The sequence below is a fragment of the Siphateles boraxobius genome, unplaced genomic scaffold (assembly GCF_051911475.1).
Source record: "Siphateles boraxobius isolate OS27281-9 unplaced genomic scaffold, OSU_SipBor_1 53, whole genome shotgun sequence".
Classification (NCBI taxonomy): Eukaryota; Metazoa; Chordata; class Actinopteri; order Cypriniformes; family Leuciscidae; genus Siphateles; species Siphateles boraxobius.
In genome coordinates this window covers 10,756,927-10,782,917 of record NW_027509175.1, presented here as the reverse complement: position 1 = coordinate 10,782,917, position 25,991 = coordinate 10,756,927, and the positions used below count along the sequence as shown (strand labels likewise).

The 25,991-nt window shown below is 39.6% G+C and overlaps 1 protein-coding gene across 4 annotated transcripts; it reads right to left on the bottom strand.

The window, feature by feature from the left end:
* Positions 1–140: 140 nt before the first annotated feature.
* On the bottom strand, positions 141–25,291 carry fn1b (fibronectin 1b). 4 transcript variants are annotated; one of them, XM_077205388.1, is made up of 46 exons: positions 24,939–25,291; positions 24,628–24,753; positions 24,261–24,398; positions 23,884–24,015; positions 23,340–23,477; positions 22,587–22,748; positions 21,714–21,914; positions 21,017–21,199; positions 20,592–20,768; positions 19,713–19,865; positions 19,446–19,574; positions 19,065–19,205; positions 15,922–16,034; positions 15,233–15,401; positions 14,932–15,108; positions 14,617–14,745; positions 13,591–13,680; positions 13,249–13,443; positions 11,998–12,276; positions 11,569–11,832; positions 11,381–11,475; positions 11,062–11,230; positions 10,742–10,828; positions 9,379–9,570; positions 8,148–8,426; positions 7,521–7,709; positions 7,307–7,396; positions 6,927–7,193; positions 6,731–6,847; positions 6,456–6,629; positions 6,196–6,351; positions 5,953–6,066; positions 5,412–5,711; positions 5,121–5,308; positions 4,722–4,809; positions 4,444–4,626; positions 4,124–4,213; positions 3,809–3,997; positions 3,625–3,714; positions 2,441–2,568; positions 2,225–2,363; positions 1,959–2,120; positions 1,733–1,858; positions 1,547–1,653; positions 1,301–1,390; positions 141–1,096 (listed from the first exon to the last, which is right to left on the bottom strand). In XM_077205388.1, the coding sequence occupies exons 1-46, from the start codon at positions 25,096–25,098 to the stop codon at positions 1,019–1,021; spliced, it is 7,143 nt and encodes a 2,380-aa protein (XP_077061503.1). In that variant the 5' UTR covers positions 25,099–25,291; the 3' UTR covers positions 141–1,018. The 4 variants fall into 4 exon arrangements, with proteins under 4 accessions (XP_077061503.1, XP_077061501.1, XP_077061502.1 ...); XM_077205386.1 differs by having other exon boundaries at positions 2,441–2,928; positions 24,939–25,290; XM_077205387.1 differs by lacking the exon at positions 8,148–8,426 and having other exon boundaries at positions 2,441–2,928; positions 24,939–25,290.
* Positions 25,292–25,991: the final 700 nt, after the last annotated feature.

The window sequence follows — 25,991 nt, the reverse complement described above, 5'->3', positions numbered from 1 at the left end:
TTTCTGCCATGCTGTCCTTATTTTTTCTGCAACATTTGCAATATGAAATCGCCTCCATACTCTTTCTGATGCATTCCATTGTGCTGTCTTGAATGTCTCATGAGCATTACAAAATAAAAAAAACAAATCGAGTACAATAGTTTCTCAAAGATTCCATCAAGGGTTTATTTGCATTTATTGACATGTTTTGTTTTTTGCAGTGTTTACTTTAGAATCTCACTCCAAAAGAATTTGATTTGTGAAATTTTATAAATACAATTTGTCATGAGTTTTGCAATATCAAAAAAGTGTATTTTACAGTAACGAATACTTATGACATTGACAGTCAAATGCAACAAATAACATTCTATACAAGCAGACACTTCTGAATGAAGGGATAGTCAAACATTTTGCAAATTAACATACAGTATCAATCTAAAAACAGTGCTGACTCTAAGTAATCAATGAGCCATGTGGGGGGGGGATGGATTATCAAATTTAGACTTGGTATTTGGTACCCCAGTGGTGCTCTAACATTCTAATAAAACAGTGCTTTTCTCCCCTACTAACGTATGTCTCAGATTTGCCTATTTCAATTAATAAAGGTTAAAATCTGTTAAAAAATACTAGTAAGGTAGTTTTTATTTTATTTGCCCTATCAATTCATAAAGGCTAAAATCATTTAAAAATAATGTTTTAGTCTTTTTGTCAATTAAATTGAACTAGAAATCTGTTCTTTCCCATTGCAGTTTTGGTATAAAGTTGACTGTATTAACCGACTACAAAGCCGACTTTGTATTAACTAGTATTAAACACCCTAGCAAACAAGTAAAAGCCAATCAAATTCCTCAACGTAACAGCAGTCAAAGGCTGTGAATGATGCATCACAACAGACATTGTGTAAAGCAGCAGCTGAACAGATGTGGTAACAAACAGAGAGGCTTTAAGGCAGTATGTGTTTAGTGCGTTCTCTTATGTCCTACGTGAAATATTGCATAATGGGGGCAGGAGGTCATGGTGCAGTTCTTTCAGAAAGGTTTCACTCTTGGGGTTTGGGATTGGCCACAGCATCTGCAAGAAGCTCAGGTCGGAGACATTCGATGGGGCATTGAATGTTCTGAAAGAACAAAGGGTAATATGTTATACAATGAAAACCAGAACTATTTATATGTATAAATTTCAAATGTGTACTAGGAACCTTGGCAATGCACTATTCATTGCACATTTACCAAAAATAGAACGGTACATTCCCAGCTTGAAAAACTAAAGATATTTTGTGTGGCCATTTGAAATGTTTGAATGAATTAAGGCAGATACCCACCACCCTGTGGCCGGTGTTTAAGCGGACAGGTTTCAGCAGCTCGGAGCTTATCTCAGCACCAGGCTTTCTGCAATTCTCACAGCGCCAACCCTAAGAGCAACATGTACACAATGCATTTCATCAGACTCGAGCATTTAAATGTGAAATGTGAAAACTCTTTGAAGTCTCATTTCTCTTTGAAGGACTTTTTAAATCTACTTTCTCTAAGTTGTCCATGCATATGGATGTGAATTAAATAGTTCATACCTGCTGTCCTCCATAGCATGTGCAAGTGCAGATTGCCCCCAAGTATTCCTTCTGCCACTGGTTTCCGACCTGGTACATCTTTCCGTCATCGTAACATATGGACTCATCTATAACGAAATATAATAAATTTTTATTCCACTGCTTGGAAATGAAGAAACTTGACTATACAGAAGAGAAAGGACTTACGTGGTTCACACTTGAACTCTCCTTTACCATTGCCAAGGCAAGTGCAGCTCATCAAGTGACCGTTTTCTGCCCGTCGCTCCCACTTTTCACCAATGCGGTAGTTGCTTCCACTGTCGTGACACCATTCTGTGTAAAAACAGGCATTCAGAGTGCATACGCTCTTGATAGACAGGATTGCCTTAAGGATAAAATCCACCATTTGACCTTCAGGTGTGAAGTTACTCACTGGAAGAGTCACATCTGAAATGTCCACTTCCCAGGCCAAGACATCTGCACCAGAGTTTGAAGCCAGTCTCAGACATACGCTCCCATTCCTCTCCAACATCATGGTAAGTGGCTGTGAAGGTGTCATAACATGAGTCCTTGGTGGATGAAACATCTCCTGGTACTGTTGATTTTATAGGGAACAAAATAAAGAAACATTTAAGGAACAAGTATCATAAGCATGTGCATTTTTAAACTTTCATCAATGTTCATAGATCCTTTCTCGACCTGTGTTTCCAGCTGTGACAATTTCCTCCAAGATCTTGTGTTTGAGGGCTCCTTTCAAGGCCTCCACCATGACATTATAAGAGGCACCAGAGGTGAGACCAATCAGGGTGGCACTTGTGGACGTTCCTGGGACACGCATCTGCAAAACAAGAAAAAGTCAATCTTAAGAGCAAAGAAAAAAAATTTGGTAACTTATACTGTACACCCTTTCTTTACCTGGAACTTCTTCTCATCTTGATGGGTAATGGGCTGACAAGACACCAGATAACCAGAACTCTGCTGGTAGGGCTGCCATGAGATGGTGGTCTGGGTCTGGGCCTCTTGCGGTCTTCCTGTCTTGTCCTCTGAAAAACCAAAAGGATGGCCATCGCCAGGCTTCTCACTAACCTGAATAATCTGAGGTACACGACCCCCATCGGGTCCCACCTTAGGGATGTATACTAGGGTCTCCCCAACTTGAGGCACATAAGGCTGGGGTCGGGGCTGGTTAGGTTGAGAGATTGGTTGACGATGTTGAGGCTGGTAGCCTCTGTTAGGTTGATTGGGCTGATTATTAAATTCTGTGTACTCCACGTGCTGCCCGTGTGCATCAGGTGATTCATGCCCAGTGGGACCCACTACGTGAACTCTGTTGTCAGGCTCAGGCACATCCAGCTTGTCTGGGCCGCTATGGTGAGGCAGGCTAGGCAGATCAGAAGTCAGCTCTGGGCGGGAAAAAGGTGTTAAAAGCAAAGCAGCTGGTAAAGAGGCAGCCAATACTTGGGGGGGGGGTCCAAGTATTTTCTCAAACCAATGTTTTGCAATTTAACAGTGAGGAGGAAGTGCATGATATGATTATACCAACCAGTTGAGAGTCTAAATATCAAAACAAAGATACTTTGCATCACGTTTGGTTTGGATATGGTGTAAGGCTAAGAAAATTCAGTCCACAGAATACACTTCTCCTCAGAGTGAAAATATTGGCAAAAGTGAGATAAAATATTCAGTATGGACCAGCCCTTTAAACACTGATCAAGGATTTGATCATAGTAGTCCACTGAGAGAACACTTTGCTTGAATCAACAAGTGATAAGCTAGCAAGTGTGTCAATTAAGCAACATTGAATGCAATTTTTCCTTCTTTTTACATTTCAGTTCATTAAAAAGCTAAGCACTGCAACTAAGAAAAACTATGGCTTACCCAAGTATCTATTACTAGTAAAAGGCAAGTGAGTGCAATATCAAAGCTTTTATAAAATACAGTGTTGGTTGGTTTAACAAAATGTGTTCCATTTGGCAACAAAGCACAATGGAGTACACCTTATGTATCAATATGTGGATTAATAATATACATTCATTAAGCAGATGTTTTTATACTTACAAATTAGGGAAACCAATGTTTTTATATGAGCAAACACTTACGAGTTGTGGCTGTGCCAACCAGTGGTCCACTTCTTTGGGTATTCATTAGGGCAATGATCTTAATGATGTATTCGGTGCCTGGTTTCAGACCTGTATTTAAAATATCACAATATGGTCACATTTTGAAATTTGTTTTCTAACATCTATGTATATCACATGTGGGTGTAACGTGATGCAGTCTTACCAGTGATAGTGGCATAGTTCTGGTCAGCGTTAGGACCTGGTATAAGCTCATGAGGCGAACCACCTGATTCTTCATAAGTGATGTAATATCCTGTAATTTGTGTTGGAGGGGCTTGCCAAGTAAATGAGATGGAATTGGGGGTCAAGGAGGTGAACTGAAGGTTGGTAGGAGACTGAACAGCTGGCCAAGCTGTAATGATATAAAGTTCATAAAGGTCATTCTGGTAAATGTCAATCAATTTATTTTGAGACTTCATGTATTAGCATTAATACAGTGTGTTACTATTCCCACATGGACAAATTTGCTTAGTTGTACCTGTGGTTACAGTCAATGTGAATGGAGGGCTTCGAGTATTTCCGTTCAGTGTGTACATGTTGACCACATAAAAGACACCTGGCTGCAAACCTGAAGTATGAATTAAAATTATTTAATTAAACAGCAATACTCCAAAACATGGTAAAAGAAGTTCTGAAACCATTCTTCATCTATTCTAAACCAATCAGGATGCAACATTAAAAAATTGACCAAGTTAACACTATAGATTTTGGAGAGCTCATTGAGCTGACAGTGGTTAACCATCAATGTTGAAACTGATGGCCTATAAGGTGTTACTTGGATTATGTACATTAGCTTACCAGTGACAACGTAGGTTAGTGTGTCAGCAGGAATAGTTTGTCTGATGGTGGGGTATCCTCCATTTTTGGGTTTGGCTTCAATATAGAAACCTGTCATTGGCTCATTATTGACGATGCGCCATGTAAGAGTGAATGAGGTGTCTTTCACATCAGTGATACGGACTCGGCGAGGAGGGGATATATCTGTGGTGCCAAAGAGATAATAGCTTCCATTTAATACAGGATACTAATACTAAAAATCACTCTACTATAATCCATATTATGGGAAACCCACTTACTGTCTGGAGTGGTGCATTCTCCAGTGAGAGGAGGACTACTGTCTGAACCCCTCAGTGCATAGACATGTACATCATAAGCGGTGGCCACCTGGAAGTAAACAGCAGATATTTAAGACTAAGATGGATTAGTCATCATGATTGGTTAAATATGGCAAATGCTTTGACTCATTTTCTTATGACTTCTTTGGAACAAAAACATTGAAATGCAAAAACCAATGTGTCAAACATCCTATATTATTACCTGTTTATTGGGATAATTGATTCTTATATTTGAACATTGTCCCTGGCAAGTCCCTGGCAATAAATCACTCTGCTGCTTTTACTTGTGACTTTACTTGTTACTTGTGTGTTACCAAAAGATGAATGTATTTGTAAAGCGAGAGAAGGTAGACATATTACCATAAGCCCGGGCACTAAGACTTGTGTAGAGTCAGGTGAAACATTCATTTCTTTGGCTGTGGAATACTGGTTCTTTGGGGAGACCACCACACGGTAGCCAGAAAGTCTGCCACTGGGTGCCTGCCATGCCACAATAAAGGAAGATGGACTGATGTTGAGAAACTGGATATTGGTCGGAGCAGGAACAGCTGAGAAAGGAGAAAAGACAAAAATCAGGAAAGATCCCCCATAACACTCAACCCCATTAATTTACTAGCCTAAAAATCTAAGCTGAATTACAATTTGCCATACCAGTGGGCTGAGTCTCCTCATGGGTAGTGTGCTGAATACCCTCAAGGGTACGGACTGGGTAACGTCCTTTCATGGGAATGACTTTAACATTGTACTTGGTTCCTGGGCGCAGACCCTGGAGAACCACACTGTTATCACGACCACTTATGGCTGGTTGGTACTCTCGTTCTCCCTCTTCTGGACTAGAATACAGAACCCTATAGGAGGTTACTCCTGGAACCCGTGGAACATCCCATGTTACTAGCATGGAGGTGGAGTCCACATCAGAGAAGGTCAGGTCTCTTGGATGCTGCAAATTAGCTAGAGATTTGGAAGGTAAGCGTTAAGGGAGTATGTATAGGGTGTTTTAGCATAGTTGCTAGAGCTCAGCACTATTAAATGAAAGAATGCTGGTTCAAATCCCGCAAGAAACAAGCCATGAACCATTGACCCCTTGAGCAAGACACTTATCTTCGGGTTGTTCCAGCAGACAAATTAGACCTGAACTATGATTTCAAATGTTAAAAAGTTCAATAAGTTAAAAGATATAAAAAACACTTACCCGTTGTAGCTTTTTGGACCACAGGGGTGCTTTCTCCTTCCCGACTGAGAGCAATCACATTAATTGTATACTCCACTGTGGGTACCAAGCCTCTGATGGTCATTTCAGTACGCTCTAAAAAGGCAGAAACAGAATAGTCATTATACCAAGTTCAAGTACTGAACTAATTCTTCTAAGTCCAGCTTCAAGGTCATGAGAAGGAATAGACATTGATAAAAGATTAAAGAGCGAGAGATGTCTCACCAGGGCCGACCAGCTCAGAGAATGTAGGACCTTGCCCACCCTTGGGCTTCCCTGTTACTCTATACCCTGTGATGGGACCTGTAGCTGGGCTCCAGCGGACAGTCAAGGTATTGTCTTGAATATCAGTAACATCTAAATCTGATGGAGATGAAACACCTGAGAATGGAGAAAAGTAAAGACCGTACAGTCACACGAAAATTGTGGTAAGCTAATGGTCAGAAACCGTAATAGATACAAATGACTTGTGCACGAGCACTTACTTCCACCTGCAGTCCTGTGTGTGATGATGACTGGTGTGCTGGAGGCTGGGCTGTCACCTCTGCCTGTCACGGCATACAGCGTGATGGTGTAATCGGTGTCTGGCTGCAGGCCCTGGATGGTAGCAGTGGACTCTGTTCCTGGAACAGTGAACTCTCTGGGTGCATCTCTTTCCCCTGGGAGTCAATGAGCAGGAATCAACTGCATTTACAAGTTCAAGTAAACTTGCAGCAACAGAACACAACAACACAAACACACTTTAAAACATTTGTCATACCTGTTTCTCCATGTGTGATCTTATAGTAGCGTACAGTGACTGCAGGGGCATCCCAGGAGATGGTGATGCTAGTGGGAGTGGAGGATGTCACAGCCAGGTCAGTGGGGGCGTCAGAGACTACAGGAAGAAAACAAGAGTCACACCTATCTATCTCAAAAAGATTAAAAAAAAGAATTATTAATTTCTAACTACTCACAAGTTGCTTGCGTTCCAGTAAGTGGTAGACTCTCTGTATTGCTGCTGACAGCATAAATATAGACATTGTACTCTGTCTCGGGGGCCAGGTTCCCCAGTGTGAAGTAATTTCTTGTTGGGGGAAGTCTCTCATATTTAGGGCGCCCATCCCTTGTTGGCTGATAGCGTAGGCGGTAACCCGTAATGACGGCACGTGGGGCCATCCAGTGCACGGTAAATGAGTTGGTGGAGACATCAGAGAAGTCCAGATTTGTCGGGGAGTCCAGTTCTGTTAGAATGAGGAGAATAAAATTAAGCGGAAGAGTGGTAAGACTTGAAACTTGAACCTTGAAGTGGTAAGAAACCTAATAACGGAATACCATCTTATTTCCAAATACATACTTGTTTTCTGAATACCAGTTACAGGTTCACTCTCTTTGTCACCATAGACGCACACTACTTTCACCAGATACTCTGTGTTTGGCAGCAAGTCTGAATCGAGAAAAAAATCAGAACCAGCAGGTGAAATGTGTTTGGACTGTGAGATGCACATGGAACATCCAATGTGATTAGTTTCATAAAGGGTGAATTAAGGAGAGCATTAGTAAACTCTTACTCTGAAGGATGAAGCTATTGGTGCCACCTCCTACGTTGACTTCCTGAGTGTCATCATCGTTGTTTGTGGGATGGTAGCGTATGACAAAACGACTAATTTCGGATGGCTGAACAGAAGGTGCGGTCCATGACACATGCATGGAGTCTGAGCCCACCTCAGGAAAGTGCAGGTTTGTGGGGGCTGGAACAGCTAATCAAGAGGACATTGAGAGAGAATAAAGTCATAAACTAAATAAGTTTGTCAGCATGGATTGAAATGTGTATACTAAAAAAAACATTTAAATTAATATTATTTTTGCTAAAAAATGCTATTTAACCTTTTCTTATTAACATGAAACAGGAATACAATGAAGACAAACAAAAAGATTCCCCACCTAGTGAATGCAAATGCAAAGATATTCCTAGAAATTCATCAGTATATTCTGATGTAAGCATAAAAGGTACATTGAGTTTGGGAAATAGCAAATTGCTAACAATCTCGGTTAGCGAGGAAATAATGAAATTAAGTGGTCTGAGCGAATTATGGTTAGGGTTTCGGCCTCTCTTTTACGTCCATATTCTCCATTCCTTTCCTACTTCTTTTACTCCCACCCTCCGAAATGTAATAAACCTATGTGGGATAATTCACCAGTTTGGGTTTGCTGTGTGATCACTGAGGGCACACTCTCCGCCTCATCTGTAATGGTGGACACACTGATTTCATAATTGATGCCTGGCTCCAGTCCATGAATAGTGTAATAGCTGACGGAGGAGTTCACCTTGTCCTCTAAAATAGTAAAACTCTGGCCAGCTGTAACAACTTTTATATGGTATCCAGTAACCGCTGGGTAATTTAGTGGGGTCCATCTAATTCCGATCGTGGTATCCGTGAAATCAACAAAACTGAGATCAGCAACCTTGGGCACATCTTTAATCGGTTTACAAAGTTGCATTCATTGGGAAGGGAGAGAGAAGACAAGACACACAAAAGCAATGATATTGAATAAATAAGACAAGTAGCAAAGTATTGTTCTCATGCCATCAATGCAAACAAATGCTAATAGCTAATTAATAATCAGAAGACATGCACACAATAATGATCAAATAAACAGGATTTTTTAAATTTGAGTCATACTAGAAAAAATATGTCAAGCATACTAAAAAAAAGAATAGTCAAGCTCCAACTTTTCTAGCAACTATCAAATGCAATAGATATTTTTTAACATTTATTACTATAAGTGAAACAGCCATGCTTGTTGAGAATTACACAATTATTTTCATGATGCACAAACAGATTAAACAATGCCAAGGAATTGCATTACTGGATTTTCTAAGTAATTATTAGCTCTATATTAAAAGCAAAAGTCTTTGTGTATCTGTACAGGGTATGTGTGATGAATCTAAAAGGATCTGCAGCATTTAACAAGAGCAGCAGGATTATATGGTGCAGTGGACATAGTTCAGGGCTGGAGACTGAACATTTGAGTGAATACTGGCATCAGGTTGGAGCCCTGTGCGGAGTAAGCCATTAGTTATCACCACTGTGGCCTTGAGCACTAACAATGGACCAATAGTGGTTTGGCTTCCACATAACGTATATAACATGCCATCTGCTGAGATGTGCTTGTTGTTCCTATTCAGTGCCTGTTATCGCTTGCATTAAAAACAGAAAATGGCAAGCATATACGTATAACATATAACACCTCTTTACACCTCTTTTTGGCTAGGTGTCTTGAGAGGGTGAACTTATAAATCTACAGGTCCATGATAATCAGGTGATTCTCTGGATCAGTCATGGTGGTTTTGATCCAGCATAGCATGGCTTGAACTTACCTGTAATTATCTTATTACTATACTGTTCACAATAAATTAGGTCTTACCTTGCGTAATGGTGGTTGAGACAGGCTCACTTTCTAGGTGGTTTTTAACAGTGTAGACACTGACATTGTATTCAACTCCAGGACTCAGGTTGTCAAGAGTACATGAGGTTTCTTCCGCTTGAACAATCTCCTCTAGAGTAGTTCCACGCTGCCCATTGGTTGGTGTGCACGCGACTCTATAGCCAGTAATATCTAAGAGGATAAAGGGGATATTTCAAGTATAACAAATAGCATTGGACACTTACGAAATACCATTGTGAAGGTACTATGGTTGAGAGACGGTAATACCATTTGATTACCATATTCATATACAATAGGGTTAGGTTAATTATGTATATATAAAGAACACCATGGTGTTGTTCAATAAACAATGGTTTATTTATATAGATATATTTGGTAAGACAATGAATAATGGGATAAAAATAAATGCTAACAGACAGTAGGCGCGTTTCCATTACAGATTTGCGCAAAACTTTTGCGATTTTTTTTTCTCTAAACGTCAACAAAAAACTATTCTGAAATGACGGCGTTTCCATTAACCGATGTTATGCGACTAAAACATAATTTTTTCGTTCGCGATAGGTCATTCCAAAAATCATGGCGACGGATGTTGGTAGGTTTACGTATATCCCAGCCACTGCACTGACCATTATTATTAATCAAAGGAGACATATGTGTGTTATCCAAACATTAATGGAAAGGAAAGACCCTTATACTTAGAGTTGCTGGTGTTTCTGGGTGTTTCTCCCTCATATCTGCTGCGAGGTCTTGACTGTGGCATTTCTTTGAGGTTTAGAATACATTATTCCTGTAATTCTACTGTATTTTGTGAATTTAATAAAGAACTCTGTCTCGTATTTTGTCCAAACATACCGCGCCATCTACATCGGGTGACCTGTTAATGCGCAAAAACTGTTTCCATTGCAGTTTTGCGAAATATTTGTTTTTCGAATTGCCTGAAAAACCACCTCATGTGAGCGTAAAAACCTTTTTGCGATAAATAGGAGTTTTTGACGTGAATTGACGTGTTTCCATTGGGCGTATTTTCAATTCGCAATTTCAATTTGCGCAATTTGAAGGGTAATGGAAACGCGGCTAGTGTGTAGGGTTTAACATGTACAAAAAAACAGAAAGAGCTAGAATTAAACGCACTAAATGTAATAACACGACAAACAGATGAAAGATAAATAAACAGACAAAGAATAGTGGGAGCAAAGGATGATTCCCAAGGAGAAGTAATGGGATACAATTAAACCTAAATATTTGCAACCAATCACACACACACAGCCTGGCCAAGGTCTAATAGCATGCTTCAAAGAAAGGGTGAACAAGGATAAGAAGTGGGTGTACAGTCAATATTTACCTGGACTTTTGGTTCTGCTCCATCTGACATTGAGGTTGCCAGTGACAGGGTTAGACACCACATTCAGGTCAGTTGGTGGGGATAGGGCTATTGTGGCAGAGCAAAGAGGTTCAACAAAAGTAAAGTTCAGTAAAGTAAAGACACAGAAAATGTACCTACTACTTTAAGCCCTACAATACAGGCTAAAAGTCTCTTGAACAACATTTCATTTAATCTCTGTCAGAGGTCTAGCAATAAACCAACAAGGCTTTTTGCTCTCTAACATTTAGAGCTTTCTGACAAAGTAGGATTGACTTGATTTAGACTTATCAGTAACTTACATGTCACAACTTTATTTGTGATAGGTTTGCCACGATTTCGGCCATTGAATAGGGGCTGCAAGCTGTAGGTATACTCCAATCCTGGAGTCAGACCAGAAAAGTAAATGGTGCCATCCCCAGAGGTCACATCTCTGGGAGCCTCTCCACCTTGGCTGGGCCTCACAGACATCTGAGAGAAGGACACACTTTTAGACTATCTTAAGGCAGGAAGTCAAAGTTGAAACATCACAGGGAAAAACATAAGTTTTTTGTTCTGGAAATGTTTTACACAACAAAATGCTAATGTGAAAACCAGCAAATTGTAAATAAAGTTTTATACCCTGTAGCTGTATCGTGCTATAGGGGTCCAGGTAATGATGATGGCCGTGTCGGTGACATCAGTGGTGAATCGAGGAGCATTACCTGTTGGCTGAGCTAGAGAACAAAAGCAAAAGAGGATAATTAAAATGGACACTCCTTGGAGGGCACTATTACTCTTGTTTCACCACAGGAGAAAAGGTTACGCACATGTTCTGAAGGCATCAGTGACTCCTTCACTGAGCATGTTCCCTTGCTCTGAGTGCAGAGTGACTCTGTACTCAGTATCAGGCTGAAGCTTGCTGAGCTTGTATTGAGACTCGTGGCCTGGGATCCTCAGCTGTTTGGGGCTGGAGCTGCCGATGCTGATGAATAGGCGATAACCTGTGACCTGAGCTCTGGGGACAGACCAGATGACCAGAGCACTGTCATCAGTGATATCAGTGAAGCGCAGGTCGGTAGGGGCATCGGGCTCTGAGGGAGGAGAATGTTTAATTGATGTTTACATAGCAACGTAATGAAATCTTTGACCTAGATGGTACGTATGACATACTCATAACTATAAACAGATTTAGCAACTTTTTTAGTTGCACTTTAGATCATGAACAGCTCAAAGACAAATGTATGAATGCCACATACTCGTAGATTTCTCCCCAACCAAAGGTTCACTCTCCACTCCTCCGATGACTGAATAAATATGGAAGCGGTAGAGTGTGCCAGGGTGCAAGTGCGTGAGCTCGGCATAAGCATTTTGCGTCACAGGAAGCTGAAGGGGTCTCTGGGCCCGGCCATCTGTGCTTACAGGCGCAAAGGTCACGCGGTATCCTGAGACCTCATTAGGAGGACCAGTCCAGGTGATGGTGATCTTGACATCGGTAACTTCATAAAACTGTAGGTCTGTGGGAGCTTGGACCTCCTCTGTTAATGAGGTGGAGAGCAAAATTGCAATCTTTCAGTGCTCTACTTCAAGGAAAGGTATGAATGATCAGTAATGTAAACACAAGAGTAATTTGGTCAAGCTAGGATTGGGAGTCTGTTCAAAGCAAAGTATAAGCAAAAAATAGGGATGATTAGTTTAGCAAGTACCACCACTAAATATTTATTTCATCGCAATGTCTATATCCCCTGCTGAAAAATTGCTGGTCACCAGCATGTTTTGCATGCTGGGACCAGCATGGGAAGCGGGAGTCATGGCGAACCAGCTACACCTGCTTAGTTTAGCTTGAAAACAGCTTGACTATGCTGGTCCACCAGCTAGACCCGCATAAATTAACCTGGACCAACATGGAATTTACGCTGGTTTTAGCTGAATTATTCAGCAAGGTAATCAACAGATGCTTTCTTGGAGTTAAAAAAAAAAGTAAAAGAGAGTTCTCTATCGGCTTCAAAAGAAAAATAAGATGATCGCACAAGGAAGAAAAGACTTTTCACAGTTCTCATAAGGAAGTGTGTTTTTGGTAAAAAGACGTCCACTTCCATCCTTATAAAGTTGTTTTGGCTAAGCACTAAATCTTCCAGCTCAGGCATTTGCTATTGTCAAGTCTCAGTGTGAGGAGGCAGAGAACTGGCAGACATCTTTACACGTGAGTGAGAAACTTGAGCTAGCTTAGAGAAATTGAGTAAATAAAGTTGTTTGAACTGAAATGCAGTCATAAAATACTAGGAGTGTGTGGGTGTAAAACATTTTGACACAATCAGAAGTAAGAATACACTAAGTTGAACTAACTGAAAATAAGAGGGGCAGCAGAAAGCTATAAAAACAAAAATAAACTGGGAGGTGCAGCCTGCAACATGTCTCAACATGTCCTCTGTCTCCAAATAATTTCCTGTCACTTCCTACTATATCTTGTAATTAAAGAGGATCCCAAAAAGGATTTTCTGAACTCTTACCAGGCTGTTGCTCTCCAGTGGTGCTAACCTGTAGGACCAAAGGTTCACTCTCCAAGTTGTCTTTCACTGAGTAAATACTGATATTGTATGACAAGCCAGGTCGAAGGTCACCCAGTTTCAAAATAGTTTGGGTCTTAGGGAGGATGAGCTCAGTACTGCTGCCCTCGAGTGAGGGTCTGTACACCACACGATAGCCTGTGCACACACATTACATGAAAAAATTGTTGATGCCTATTCCACATTCATGTACATTATCAGCAGACATACTAAAAATGCAACTTAAGAATACAATAAATATCTTAATATCTTAATTCACAAATGTTGGTACTCAAATTTACTCACCAGTTATAGGTGCTTGGGGTTTGGACCAACTTATCATAATGGATGTATCCTGGACATTTGAGACCTCATGATTGGTTGGAGTGTCAGGTGCTGTTAATAGACGGTTAATTTATTCACCAAGAACTTCATGTGGCAACCTAGCCTAGAAATCTAGACGCACCCTAGCGGCAGCAGAAATTATTTTGCAGCAAGTGTAGTCTAGCAACTCTCCGTTGACTTTTGAGCTGGAAAAACCAAAAACTGGTCAGGCCAATCAGATCGTGTATAGAGTCGCGGGCGGGCTTAACATGATGATGACAGAGTTACGACGGTTCACTGCTACTTGAAAAAAAAGAATGGCTGCGGCTGCTGGCGAACAGCGGTCTTTCGATTCGGCTTTGGCTGCGACTCTGGAGGATTTGAAGTTAAACTTTTCTTTGAAACAAGAACAAAGAACGGCTTTGCTCTGACTCTGACTACGTCACCTTCTTCGTTGCTCTGCTTGGTTGTAGCGCTGAAAGACAACCGTTTATCCCGCCCCTCGGAATGAGCCATGCCAATGGAGAGTTCCCAGACCTAACATCTTGATGTAGGTCTGGTATGCCAGGCTAGTGGCAACCCATTCTTAGCATCAAAATTTTAGCAACAAAATCACTTGAGAAAATAAACTTTGCTGTTTGCGCTGCAAATGCAATGTGAAAAACACCTAGGCTAAATAAAATAGGGTTTCACTTTATTTTGATGGTCCCTTTAACACATTCTGTTGTCTAGAAGTAACATTGCACCTTCATGTCTACTAACTCTCATTAGAGTATTAGTAAAGTATTAGTAGACTGGTAGGGTTAGAATAAGTTGACATGTAGTTGCAAAGTTACTTATAGTTAACAGACTGTTCAAAAGGGACCATCAAAATAAAGTGTTACCTAAAGTAGTTTAATTAAATAATGCAGAATGCTGTTTTTTAATGCCTGGTAAGAAATATTCATGGCTTTTAAATTGTCTCAGAAAGAACATTTTGAACCCTGTGCACAGTGATGGTCATCTTACCAGTGGTCTGAGATGTTGACAGGATGCGATTTGTTTCTCCTTCTGGATTGACTTCAAAAACTTGGACGTTGTACCTACGGCCAGGCAGAAGATCTTGGATGTTCACTGATGTAGTTGTTCTTGGGAGGTCTGTGTAATGGGGTGGGGGGGGGGGGGGGGATCAAAGTACTCTTTACTTAAAGAGTAATGCTAATTAAGTCAATTGAAGTCCCTAGAAAACCTGATAATTATACTCATCAAGGGAGTAATCAATTTGTTTAATTCCCAGTAATATACAGTTTTTCAACTAGTGGCATGTCTCCAACTATTACTAACCAATCACACGTGGCTGTGCTCCATCCTCTGACAGTTCATATTCCACTCTAAATCCAGACACTGTGTCGGATGCAGATACCCAGGAGATGACGAAGCTGCTGGAGGTGATTTCGGTAACGGACTCTGAGGTGTCCAACTCCGGCTGGGGTTGGGTGGTCTCACCTTCTGCTTTGGCCACTGCAAAAATGGGGAATGATGTTAAATGAAGTTGTCATGTTTTGTTTCAATAGTAAGGTTTTTGAAATTCCTATAGAAAAAAAAGAAAGAATTGAAGATGATAAAAAGTTAAAAATCTACATACGAGAGCCATACGTAGTGGTGAAGTCAAAGCGAGTGACCTCTCTGGGCCCATAGCGCAGAATGCTGATCAGTTGACCCTCATAGGTCAAACCTGGTTTAAGCCCTGAAATGGTGTAGGAGTTGATGTGGCCAGGAATTGTTGCCTCCTTCCAGGCTCTTTGTGTATTTTTCTGCAAAAGGAAAATGTTATACGCTGAAAAAAATCTAGAAAAAAATATTTAGCTAAAAAAATTACAGATTTATACATTTACAAGGCTATACAAAAACAAGTTAATACTGTGCAAGGGTGTTTCTGATATTTACAGCCATTTACATTCCCTACACCCTGGGGAAAAAAATCTAGAAAGCCTATTTCTTTTAGTTAATAAGAACAAAGATGCACAATTTTGAAACGTTCCACTGACGTCCATGATTCACTGTCAGAGTGAAGAGTAAATGTGTGTTTTTAAGTTCAAGGACTGTGGCTTGTTTGTGTGTGATGAAATCTCATCCTGTACTTTTAGTATAAGCGATCATTCCTTGTCAAGGGAGGTACACAAACATTCTCTGAAGAGACAAAATGTCTCTCGTTCCAGGAATCTGGATAAAAATCGATGCTGTTGGATTCTTCTTTACTGACATAAAACTATATTACCGAAAAATCCAGATCTGAAAATCCTCAATGCAAAAATACAAAACAAAAAGACTTACGACTCTCCACTTGAGGATGTATTGCGTAATGTGAGCAGACGAGGGAGCGTTCCATTGGATGGGATGGGAATTCGGCTGATTTCCAGTTTCTGTGATGATGACCCGAACAGGAGCTTTTGAGGAGGAGGATAAACAAATAATGATTGTTAACTGACTGATTAGCTAGTTTTATATTGTAAAGGCCATTTACTCTGCAGTTGTATTTAATTCACAGAGAAGGAAAGGAAAACAAAGAAGTCTTTGAAAACAGTCTGTTTCACATTAAGAATTTGAAAAGAAGTTTGGATAAGACAGTCTAATCATTTGTCTGGCCAGATGTCTGGAAATGGAACAAAATGACCCCAGTTTGTCAAGTGAGGGGTGTTAAACAGTTCAGAGGATGATTGCATGGGTGCGGTGTTAAAAATCACACCGGTCCATAACATTCTGCACCACTTTACCCTTTATTATCCCCAGGCCTTCACAGAATTTGGTTAACAGCTGAATGCAATTCAACGCAGTGAGGTCATTTTGAACAATTCTGATGTCCCTTTCACCTCTGGCAGAAAATACATCAGTCTTTGTGGTGTCAAAACCAAAATTATACTGAAACAGGAAGATGGTCACCCAGATACAAATTCACAGTGGCCCTTCAAAAACACAACCTTCAATATACAGTGTTAAAGACAATCATTTACAGATGGTCTAAGTTAGTACATAGTGCAGCTGTCCTTTTTTGGTTCTGTGAAGGTCGTAAAAATGCTGTTCACACTTTCCTCGAAAAAATGCCAACTGCTAACAAATGGCAACCTGTCTTACATTACTTATTGCTACTCCTACAGGCCATTTGGTTGCAAAGAATTACAACTGAACATCAAACCATGGTATTGAAAGCTATAAATGCTGTTTGAGAATCACCTGTGCTATTTTGCACAAGTTTGCCATAACCATAGACTCCATAGACTTTCAATAAATAAAGATAAAAATTTTACCATAGACTTTCAATAAATAAAGACTAAAATTTTACTCAATTTCTAGCACAAAGCTGTCATTTGTATTCAGAAGATGTGAAATATCACAAATTATATGGACTACTTTTATGGTACTTTTGGGAGGTTGAAAGCCCTCCTAACTTTAATGTATGTATCTCTCTTTTTTGAAAATAGAAGCCCAGACATTCTGCTAAACATCTTTAGAGAAAAAAGCTATTTCTGTCCTATCTAACTTCAAATGGTTAATGTTTCCTCTAGAGAGGTTAGATGGAGGTTGATCTACATCTGCTGAATTTCAAAGAGGTTGTTGATTGGTAAACGATGGGTGACAGCTCTTTTAGTGGGACCATTTGAGGCTTTTAAAAGAAAAATAAACATGCATAATCAAGTGTTAGTCAAGTTAAAGGAGGGTAATTGTGGGAAAGTGACTGCTGCACAGGTGTTATTTCCGGGTGGGACATGCCCCCACTACTTTTTGCAAAAGTTGATTTTGTCCCCACCACTAAAAAATGGCAGGCTTACAACGAAGAAAAGAAAAGCATCTCTAATCCATTTTTCTTTTCAATTTAATTCATACATGGTCACTACATCATACATACATGGTTCAGCAAGTAAGCCTGAAGATTTTCGACCTATAGCCATCACCTCCATATTATGTAAAACAATGGAGAGAGTTCTGGTAGATCTCTTGACCTCCCAAGTAACCAGCGTGATAGATCCGCTGCAGTTCGCTTATAGAAGTAATAGAGGGACAGAAGATGCTGTGCTGGTGCTTTTAAACTCTATTTCAAAACAGCTTGCACTCCCAAAAGGGCATGCTAGAGTTTTATTTATAGATTTTAGTGCAGCTTTTAATTCTATAAAGTTACATATTCTCCTGCAAAGACTAGTTAATATCAATATAGATAACAGCCTAATTCTCTGGATCAGAGACTTTCTCTCTTGTCGCCCTCAGAGGGTAAGTGTAAATTGCTTTTTGTCTGCAGTGCGTACCATTAGTACAGGCTGCCCACAAGGCAGTGTTCTTTCCCCTATGCTTTTTTCCTTATTTACAAATGATTTTAATATAAACAATAGCACGTTTAAATTGATCAAATATGCAGATGATATGACCTTTAGTAGGACTCTTACAAAAAACGAATTCCTTGGATGAAGCCTCTTATCTTGCACATGTAAATGCTCTTGAAGCATGGTGCAAAGAAAGCGAGCTAGAAATTAATGTGGCAAAGACAAATGAGCTACTTTTTGCAAAAAACAAGACATAATAACAGAGCCAGTTTTACTTAATGGTCAAGTAGTTGAAATTGTGGAAACTTTTAAATATCTTGGTACGGTTCTTGATAACCACCTGAGTTTTACCGATAATACAGAATTTATCTTTAAGAAATGCTCACAACGATTCAGTCTTCTTAGAAGACTGAACTGCCTGGGTGTCAGTGCTCAGATCACTGAGCTAGTGTATATTACACATATTGAAAGTGTTTTAACTCTTCACCTCTCTGCTTGGTTTGACCATTTAAACTGCAAGCTAAAGAAAAAGCTCAACAGGATAGTGTCAATGGCTAGTAAAATAGTAGGAAAACCACAAAAAACACTTTCCCAAATATACATTGACAGAACGAGGAATAAGGCTAGAAAAATCACTGCAGATAGTACCCACCCCCTTTCTAGCGAGTTTGAACTAATGATGTCTGGGAGGCGCTTTAGAGTGCCTCTGGCTAAAAGTTATTTAAAAAAATCTTTCATTCCAAATGCCATTAATATCCTTAACCAAACAAAGTAACAACAACAAATGAGCTGCTATTTTAATGTATAAGTAAATTTATTCTTAATAAGATGTGTTTTTTATTTTATATATATATATATATATATATATATATATATATAAAAATTTTTTTTTTTTTTATTAATCTAGAAATGTTTCTTCATTATGTCTGAGACATTTTTTGTATGTTTATTTGTTTTGTATGTTGCCGTGAGCCAAAGAAAAATTTCCACCCCGGTGGACAATAAAGATGTATTCTATTCTATTCTATACCTGTTACAGCATAATGCATTTGCGCAAACCACACAGGCCTGATTTATGAATTTTGTCACACACATATCAGGATTTATAAACAATAAACAGTGTTAGTATGTGCACAGCACCCACACACAGTTATGATCTCTTACCAGTAGACTGTAGAGGCTCACAGGCCAGTTCTCCAATGCCGTTACCATAGCAGGAACATCTATACGGGACGCCTTGGATGACCTTGTTCCAAGTCTGGCCAATCTGGTAGAACACCTTGGTCTCGGGTTCTTGGCACTGGTCTAAAGACAAAGAAAAAATAGTTTGTGTAAACAAAGTAAAAATAATAGTTTTTGTGAACGTCAGAGTTGTGATGAAAGAAATCATAGACTGTTTAAAACGAGTCTGTTCGATTTGAATTGAAGGAAACATGAACATTCATGTTGTAAAATACTTTGAACGTATGAAGGGAAGTTCTTACATTTTGAGAAAAAAGATTAGGAAAAGGAAAGAGAACAAAAGGCTGAACATAGCCTGCTTACCGATGGCATCACATTTCCAGCGTCCACGGCCTTGTCCAAAGCATGTGCAGTTCATCATGTAGCCCTGGTCATGACGCTTTTCGAAGGTCTCGTTCACGTCATATGTCTGTCCATTTACAACGCACTGGTCTGAAAATGTTTTGAACAATTTTATGATACAATATGATATTTATTGTATTTCATGGTGTCTTTTGTCATGTCCAGAACTACTTTTAAAAAATTACCAGTATATTTGTAAGATAAATGTATTTCGGAACATCTAATGACCTTTGAGCTGAGTGAAGGAAATGCAGTTCCACTCCCCGCGTCCGTTGCCCTGGCACGTGCAGCGCATCATGTGACCAAGTGTGTCATGGCGCTTGTCCCACTCGTCACCCACACGGTACATGACATCATTAACAGTGCAGACTTCTTCATGAGCTGGGTTAAAACGAAGAAAGGTCATTTATGATTGCATTAAAAAACAAATACTTAAAACAAGGATGTCAATTCTGAATGCATGTAGTCTTTGGTGTTCATTCTGATCTCATTCTCCCTGGAACAAAGCCAGGAACCATGTCTGGTCTGGAGTGGAGCCAGGCTTAAAACCCTGACAGGGGCGGACCCCATAGATCCAGTCAGCGGAGCCACAAATCAGTACTGCATTACATGGTCTTAAAAACTCCAACTGCCTTAATAGCTCTTAAATACAGCTCGAGAACTCATTTGCAGGCCACTGAGTGTCATGGCCCGAGCAAATAAATGACCAATTAAGGCCAAAAAAGCTATTACTGTCTATAAAACCTGACTTCAGCTGTATGTGTTAAAAAGAACCAGTAAATTTAAAGAGATAACAACCTACAGTTATACTCCTCATGGCACACTGAGTACATGAAAACTGTAAAAATGTGATCTTTACACAGCTATGTGCTCAAATCCTCCAGTATTTACAGTATACTTAAAGTTCAGTAAAGTTTCAGTGTAAAATTTTATTTCTAAGCTATTAATATAATTCCACTATTGGGAACTATTTCCTCTGTTTCCTCTAGAGGCAATAACTTCATATCTTAGCATACAAAGCCAATACTGCTGTGAGAGAACTGCTAAGTAAAACTTAACAACTTCAAAAAGGAGAAAAGCTGATTAAAATCAATCAAACATTCTCACCAGCCATGGGACAGAATCCGTATTTACGCTCTCCATCATAGTCAGTAGTGGTACCACACCACTTCATCCCGTCACGACGCCCTTCAGATGTGCAGTCGGTGTAGTTGCGTCCATTGTACTTGAAGGGGAACTGACACAGAGCGCCATTAGAGTTTCCACCTCGGGTCGTCACAAGCTCTGAAAGACCAAAGAAAGGAACAATCAGATAAACCAAGAAGGAAATCTTGACCCATTACTTTACAAGTGAAAAGACCAGGCCACCATGTAGTATATGTAACTCTTTGGTCAACCAGCTTTAGTAGAAAAACCATGAAATGTGGCTAGGCCGGTCCGAACTAAGTATGAACAAGTATAGACATTTCTGCTGGTTTAAGTTGGTCTCTTCTACAGAGAACATAAAGAAAGAGGCTCTGAGATGCACTTACGGTTCTTTCCGGTACAGAATGAGTACAGGCTATCACTGTCGTAGTCAGAGGAGGTACCGCACCATAGCTGCCCATCACTTCGGCCCTCAGAAATGCAGGAGTAGTGGGTGTTCCCACTAAAAACAAATGGGAACACACATGGCTGGCCACCAGAGTTGCCACCATAAACCTGGGACTGTCCATCTGCATAAATCAAAGAGACGACAGCATTATTAATGGCACTAGGAGTGTTTCAATCATTAGAAATGTGGGTTCATGTCCTGCCAATATTTAAAAAAAATGATATATTCATCCCCCGACTTTTTGAAAGATAATCCGTATGTGTGTCAAGGGGTACAGAATGAGGGTCAATGGGTTGGCCAAAACAGTTTGTTTTAGGCCTTTTTCCAATAGCTAAAACAGTAGAACACTGCGCTAGCAATGCCAACGTCATGGGTTCAATTCCCAGGGAATGTACAAACTGGCAAAACTTGCATGCCAAATAAACAAAAGTAAATGTTTTTTTTTTCCATTTATCCATAGAAATAGTAGAAAGAGGACAAGAAATGGGTGAAAAAGGACTTGAACCTACATTGGCCCCATGACCTCCAAGTCTCAACAAGGTTGTAAAATAAACATGCACGTAAAGATTCTAAGACCTGGATAACATACTGGATAGTCTACAAAATATCCCCGGATCCCTGTATTTAAACGTCACCTTGCTCCTCGCAGCTGATTCCTCCTCCAACACAAGTGCACAGCATTTCCTTGCTGCCCTGAGTTCTGATCCAGCTCATGCCATTGGAATAGGACACACCTGAATCGGTTTTACAGCTACCCTCCTCCTCAAGAAGTTCAGACAAGACGTTGACTTGGTTCATCACTTCTGTAACTCTATGAGCCACGGAAGACCCAGAACCTTGTCACAAAGACAACAAAGGCAAGTTGTTGAAGCTTATGACCAAAAAAAAAAAATGCCTTTTGGGAATTAAAATTCTATTTTTTTAATTTTTGGGAAGTATGATTCTATGATCCTACAAAAATTCCTACTGATCTTTTTGGTTCTTACTTGATTCTTAGAGTCCGTGCTGTAATCTTTATCAGATCTCAATTTGTACTGCATGGGAATAATGTTCTGATGCTTGTATCCTATTCATGGAAATCACGTTAGGAACTTTAGAAGTTTAAACACCCTGAAAGATTTCCTTTTGATGCTGTATAGAGGCATTTATCCTAATTCGTAGTCATAATTTCCTAATTTGGGGAATTTGGGAACTTTGTGCTTTAAGATCTAGTTCTGATTTTATGCTTTGCTTCAATCCTTGGTCCCAGATTTGTTACAACAGAAATTCCAAAAGGTTGCTTTGATTTATGTAATGAACAGTTGATGTGCTACACACTTATGCTACATAGCACTTAATGAAAATTTGGTCTACAGCTTAACAAATGTTGCACCTTTAATTGTCATTATGAGAACATTAATTCACAAAAGCGGGGAGAATTTTAATGAAATAAAAATAATGCAATTACACTTCTAAGTATTTTCCTTCCATTAATTATTACTATCAAACAGCAGATGCTGTACACTTACCAATGGCAGGTGTTGCATGGGAAGAAGCATGTCTGTCACACTTCCATTCTCCACGACCGTTGCCTGTGCAAAGACACTGCAGAGTGTTTCCACTGGAGTCAGTTTTGGTCCAGGTCTCACCAATACGGTATGAGGTTCTGGTGTCCTGGTCATTACAGCGGTCTGGAAAAGACAATGAAACAATGCAAAACATGTAGTCAAGGTGATAAGTGGCAAATAACAATCAAAACATCCCTCACATCCATTCATTCCGCCACTTCTCTTCTGATGTTCATGCTTGGAACAAGCTTGTTTAGGAAACACTCCCACAGCATCACATTTCAGTAGGTTGTCTTAATTTATGACCCATGATGAAGTGTTTTCCGACACTTTCCAAGCAGAACAGATGAAGGAAGCCAAGATCTTAATAGTGTTTCTTCACCCAAACCACTTTTCTTTCACTGCAAGACTTCAACTTCAACAGCCCTGCAAAGTGTATGCTGTAATTTTCCATGTGCATAAGCCCATCCAGCTACAGGAAGCTTGCAGAGCTCATTGGTAATTATGTAATAAGGGTGTGTCATGTAAATAACTACAAAGTCATGGAAGGATACATGGGAAAATTGTGTGCTTTGGAGAAAAAAAACAGAACCTTTGAAACAAGTAGGCATCTACTGGGCAACAAACACAACAAAGGGGTGTTTTTAGAAAGTCCCTCACAAATGTATTTTTATTTTTTTTTATTTTTTACTGATGTTGAAGACAGACTCTTACTTCTGGAGGTGCAGGTTATGCGCCCGTTGCCCTCCCCCAAACAGGTGCAGTCCACTATCATCCAGCCCTGATAGGGTTTTTGCCATGTCTGACCAACCACATATGAAGATCCTAGTGAGTCATCATAGCAACGCTCCGCTGTGAAGATAAAGTAAATTTAGCATCTTGTTCTTAACCCTCGGGTGTGGCATGCTAGCATGTCAAATTTCCAAAAAGAGTCACATGCAGTTTCATCTGTATACTGTATACATAATCAAAAAAGCAACAAATAAACAAACCAACTAACAAACAAATAATAATTAAAAAGACAGGCCATATAGACAAGCTTAAATAATTAAATAAATAAAAAATACAGCATATGCATAACCTTTCAAAGAAATACAAATTAAATTAACTTACATTACATTTTAAAATGATTTTTTAAATAGTTAGGTGTTAATCCTTTTTTTTGCAAACAACTTGAATATTTATCCAGAATTACAGGAATCACTATTAGTCTGCAAACTGTTTGCAGAGACAAATGTACAGGTAAACACTGTCTCACCGACTGGTTTACAGGTCCACTCTCCCTTTCCATTGCCAAGGCACACGCATTCAAGCATGTAGTCTCCAGTGTCGTGGGGTCGTGTCCATTTGTCCCCGATTCTGTATGAATTACCTCCTTCATGGCAGCGATCTGTACACAAAAAACCCCAGATCAGTTTAGTAATGAGAAAAAAATTGTTCCCCAAGTACTGGGTAATAACTAGGTACTAACCCTGAACCTACACCTAAACCCGACCTTAAACCATGTAGTTACCCAGTACTTTCTTAGGAACTGCACTGTAAGTACACATACTGTAAAATAAAGTGCAACCAAAGAAACACTTTAATGTGAGCATTTTTAATTTACAATTCAAACTTTTTTTGTCTTGGACTTACTTGCGATGGTGCAGCTAATTTTGCCTTTGCCGGACCCAATGCATGTGCAGTCCCATATCATGCTATCCTTCGGTCGCTCGTAGGTCTCTCCGACTCGGTAGGAGCGTGCATTGAATTTGTCATAGCATATCTCCTCGGCTACAGGTGCCAAAAATGAGCATATAAACGATATATCTCTTGATTTACATACTACAAATTTAGATTCATATTAAACACAGAAAATAACCAAACATCTCGGTTAAAACACACATACGTGCGTAATTGCGCATTATTGCGCACTCACACACAAAAAAAGCACAGGGGGGAAAAAATAAGCTTAATGTATCATAGCATAGAATAAAAGAGTCTGGATAATAAAAACAGTCACCTGCTGGTTTGGATTTACACTTGACCCCTGCTGGCCCCTGACAAGTGCAGATGAGAGTGCTGTCCATGTACGGGCGCTCCCACTCATCGTTCATCCTATAAAATCGACCATTGTCGTTGCAGCTATCTAAAGTTAAAAAGACTAAATTAGCATATTCCTATATAAAATACACCTATGTAGTCAACTTTTACACTGTACAGTGGTCTAATTTATGATACATACCCTGAAAAGTTTGTTAGATTGTCTATATATTTTTGAAGATATTTTTTTTCTCTCCATTCAAAATCAAAGAAATAAGCTGACGAACTTACTTTCATGGATGGCTAAACTCCTGGCTTCCTCGTAGACCGGGTCCAGACTGATTTGTTGCTGCGTTTGTCTTTTACTTTTCCCTGCAGATTTTGGCATACAGTGGACAGATCCCCCGATGCACAGCAGGAGCAGAAGCTTCTTTGCTGAGATACGGGTCATTTTCACCCGTTACGGAGAAAAGTTTATATTTAATTTTTTATGTGTGTGTGTGGGTGTGTCAATGTGCAGTATTTTCTGTTGCTCACTAAAGAGGGAGGCGGAGTGTCTTTGCGCGCGTTTGTTTCCAACTGCCTTCCCCGACTGTGAACCTCCGCCGTCCAGCTGATGTGGGACGAGTGCTCTTTTAAAGGGGGATTTTATCCAGCCCAGTGCGGAGAGAGAGGGGGGCATGGGGGGCTTGAGGGAGGGATCTCTCACCCTCTACAGTCTGTGCATGCGTCAATGTCGGTAAATCTACGAAGTCATAAACCGGCAGGTAACTGTCATATAGAGTTCATAATTATTCTGAGCTGAACAAGTTACATTAACATTCTATATATTTGAGATGATCTATTATATCTTTGTAAATGTATATTTAAAAAAAAAAAATACAATGTAGGCTATCTGTGACCCTGGACCACAAAACCAGTCACATGGGTAAATTTTTGGAAATTGAGATTTATACATCACATGAAAGCTGAATAAATAGGCTTTCCATGGTTGTATAGTTTGCTTGGATAGGACAATATGTGGCCGAGATACAACTATTTGAAAAACTGGCATCTGAGGGTGCAAAAAAATTGAAACAATGAGAAAATCGCCTTTAAATTTGTCCATTTATGTTTGCATTCACTCACAAAAATAAATGTTTTATATATTTACGGTAGGAAATTTACAAAATGTCTTCATGAAACATGTCTACAACATATCTATCTATCTATCTATCTATCTATCTATCTATCTATCTATCTATCTATCTATCTATCTATCTATCTATCTATCTGCTACACATGTAACAAATGTACTTTCTTTTCCCTTATGTTTTTTTAATTTGCTTAGCTTAATATTTATCC

Bases quoted from the DNA above. Each gene is read 5' to 3' on its own strand.
- fn1b (XM_077205386.1), bottom strand. From the start codon at position 25,098: ATGACCCGTATCTCAGCAAAGAAGCTTCTGCTCCTGCTGTGCATCGGG. The intron at 23,478-23,883 runs GTGAGACAGTGT...TTATCTTCACAG, and splicing joins GTGGACCTGTAAACCAGTCG to CGGAGCGTTGCTATGATGAC. The intron at 4,627-4,721 runs GTAAGTGGGTTT...TTGGCACCACAG, and splicing joins AGAATGCACCACTCCAGACA to ATATATCCCCTCCTCGCCGA.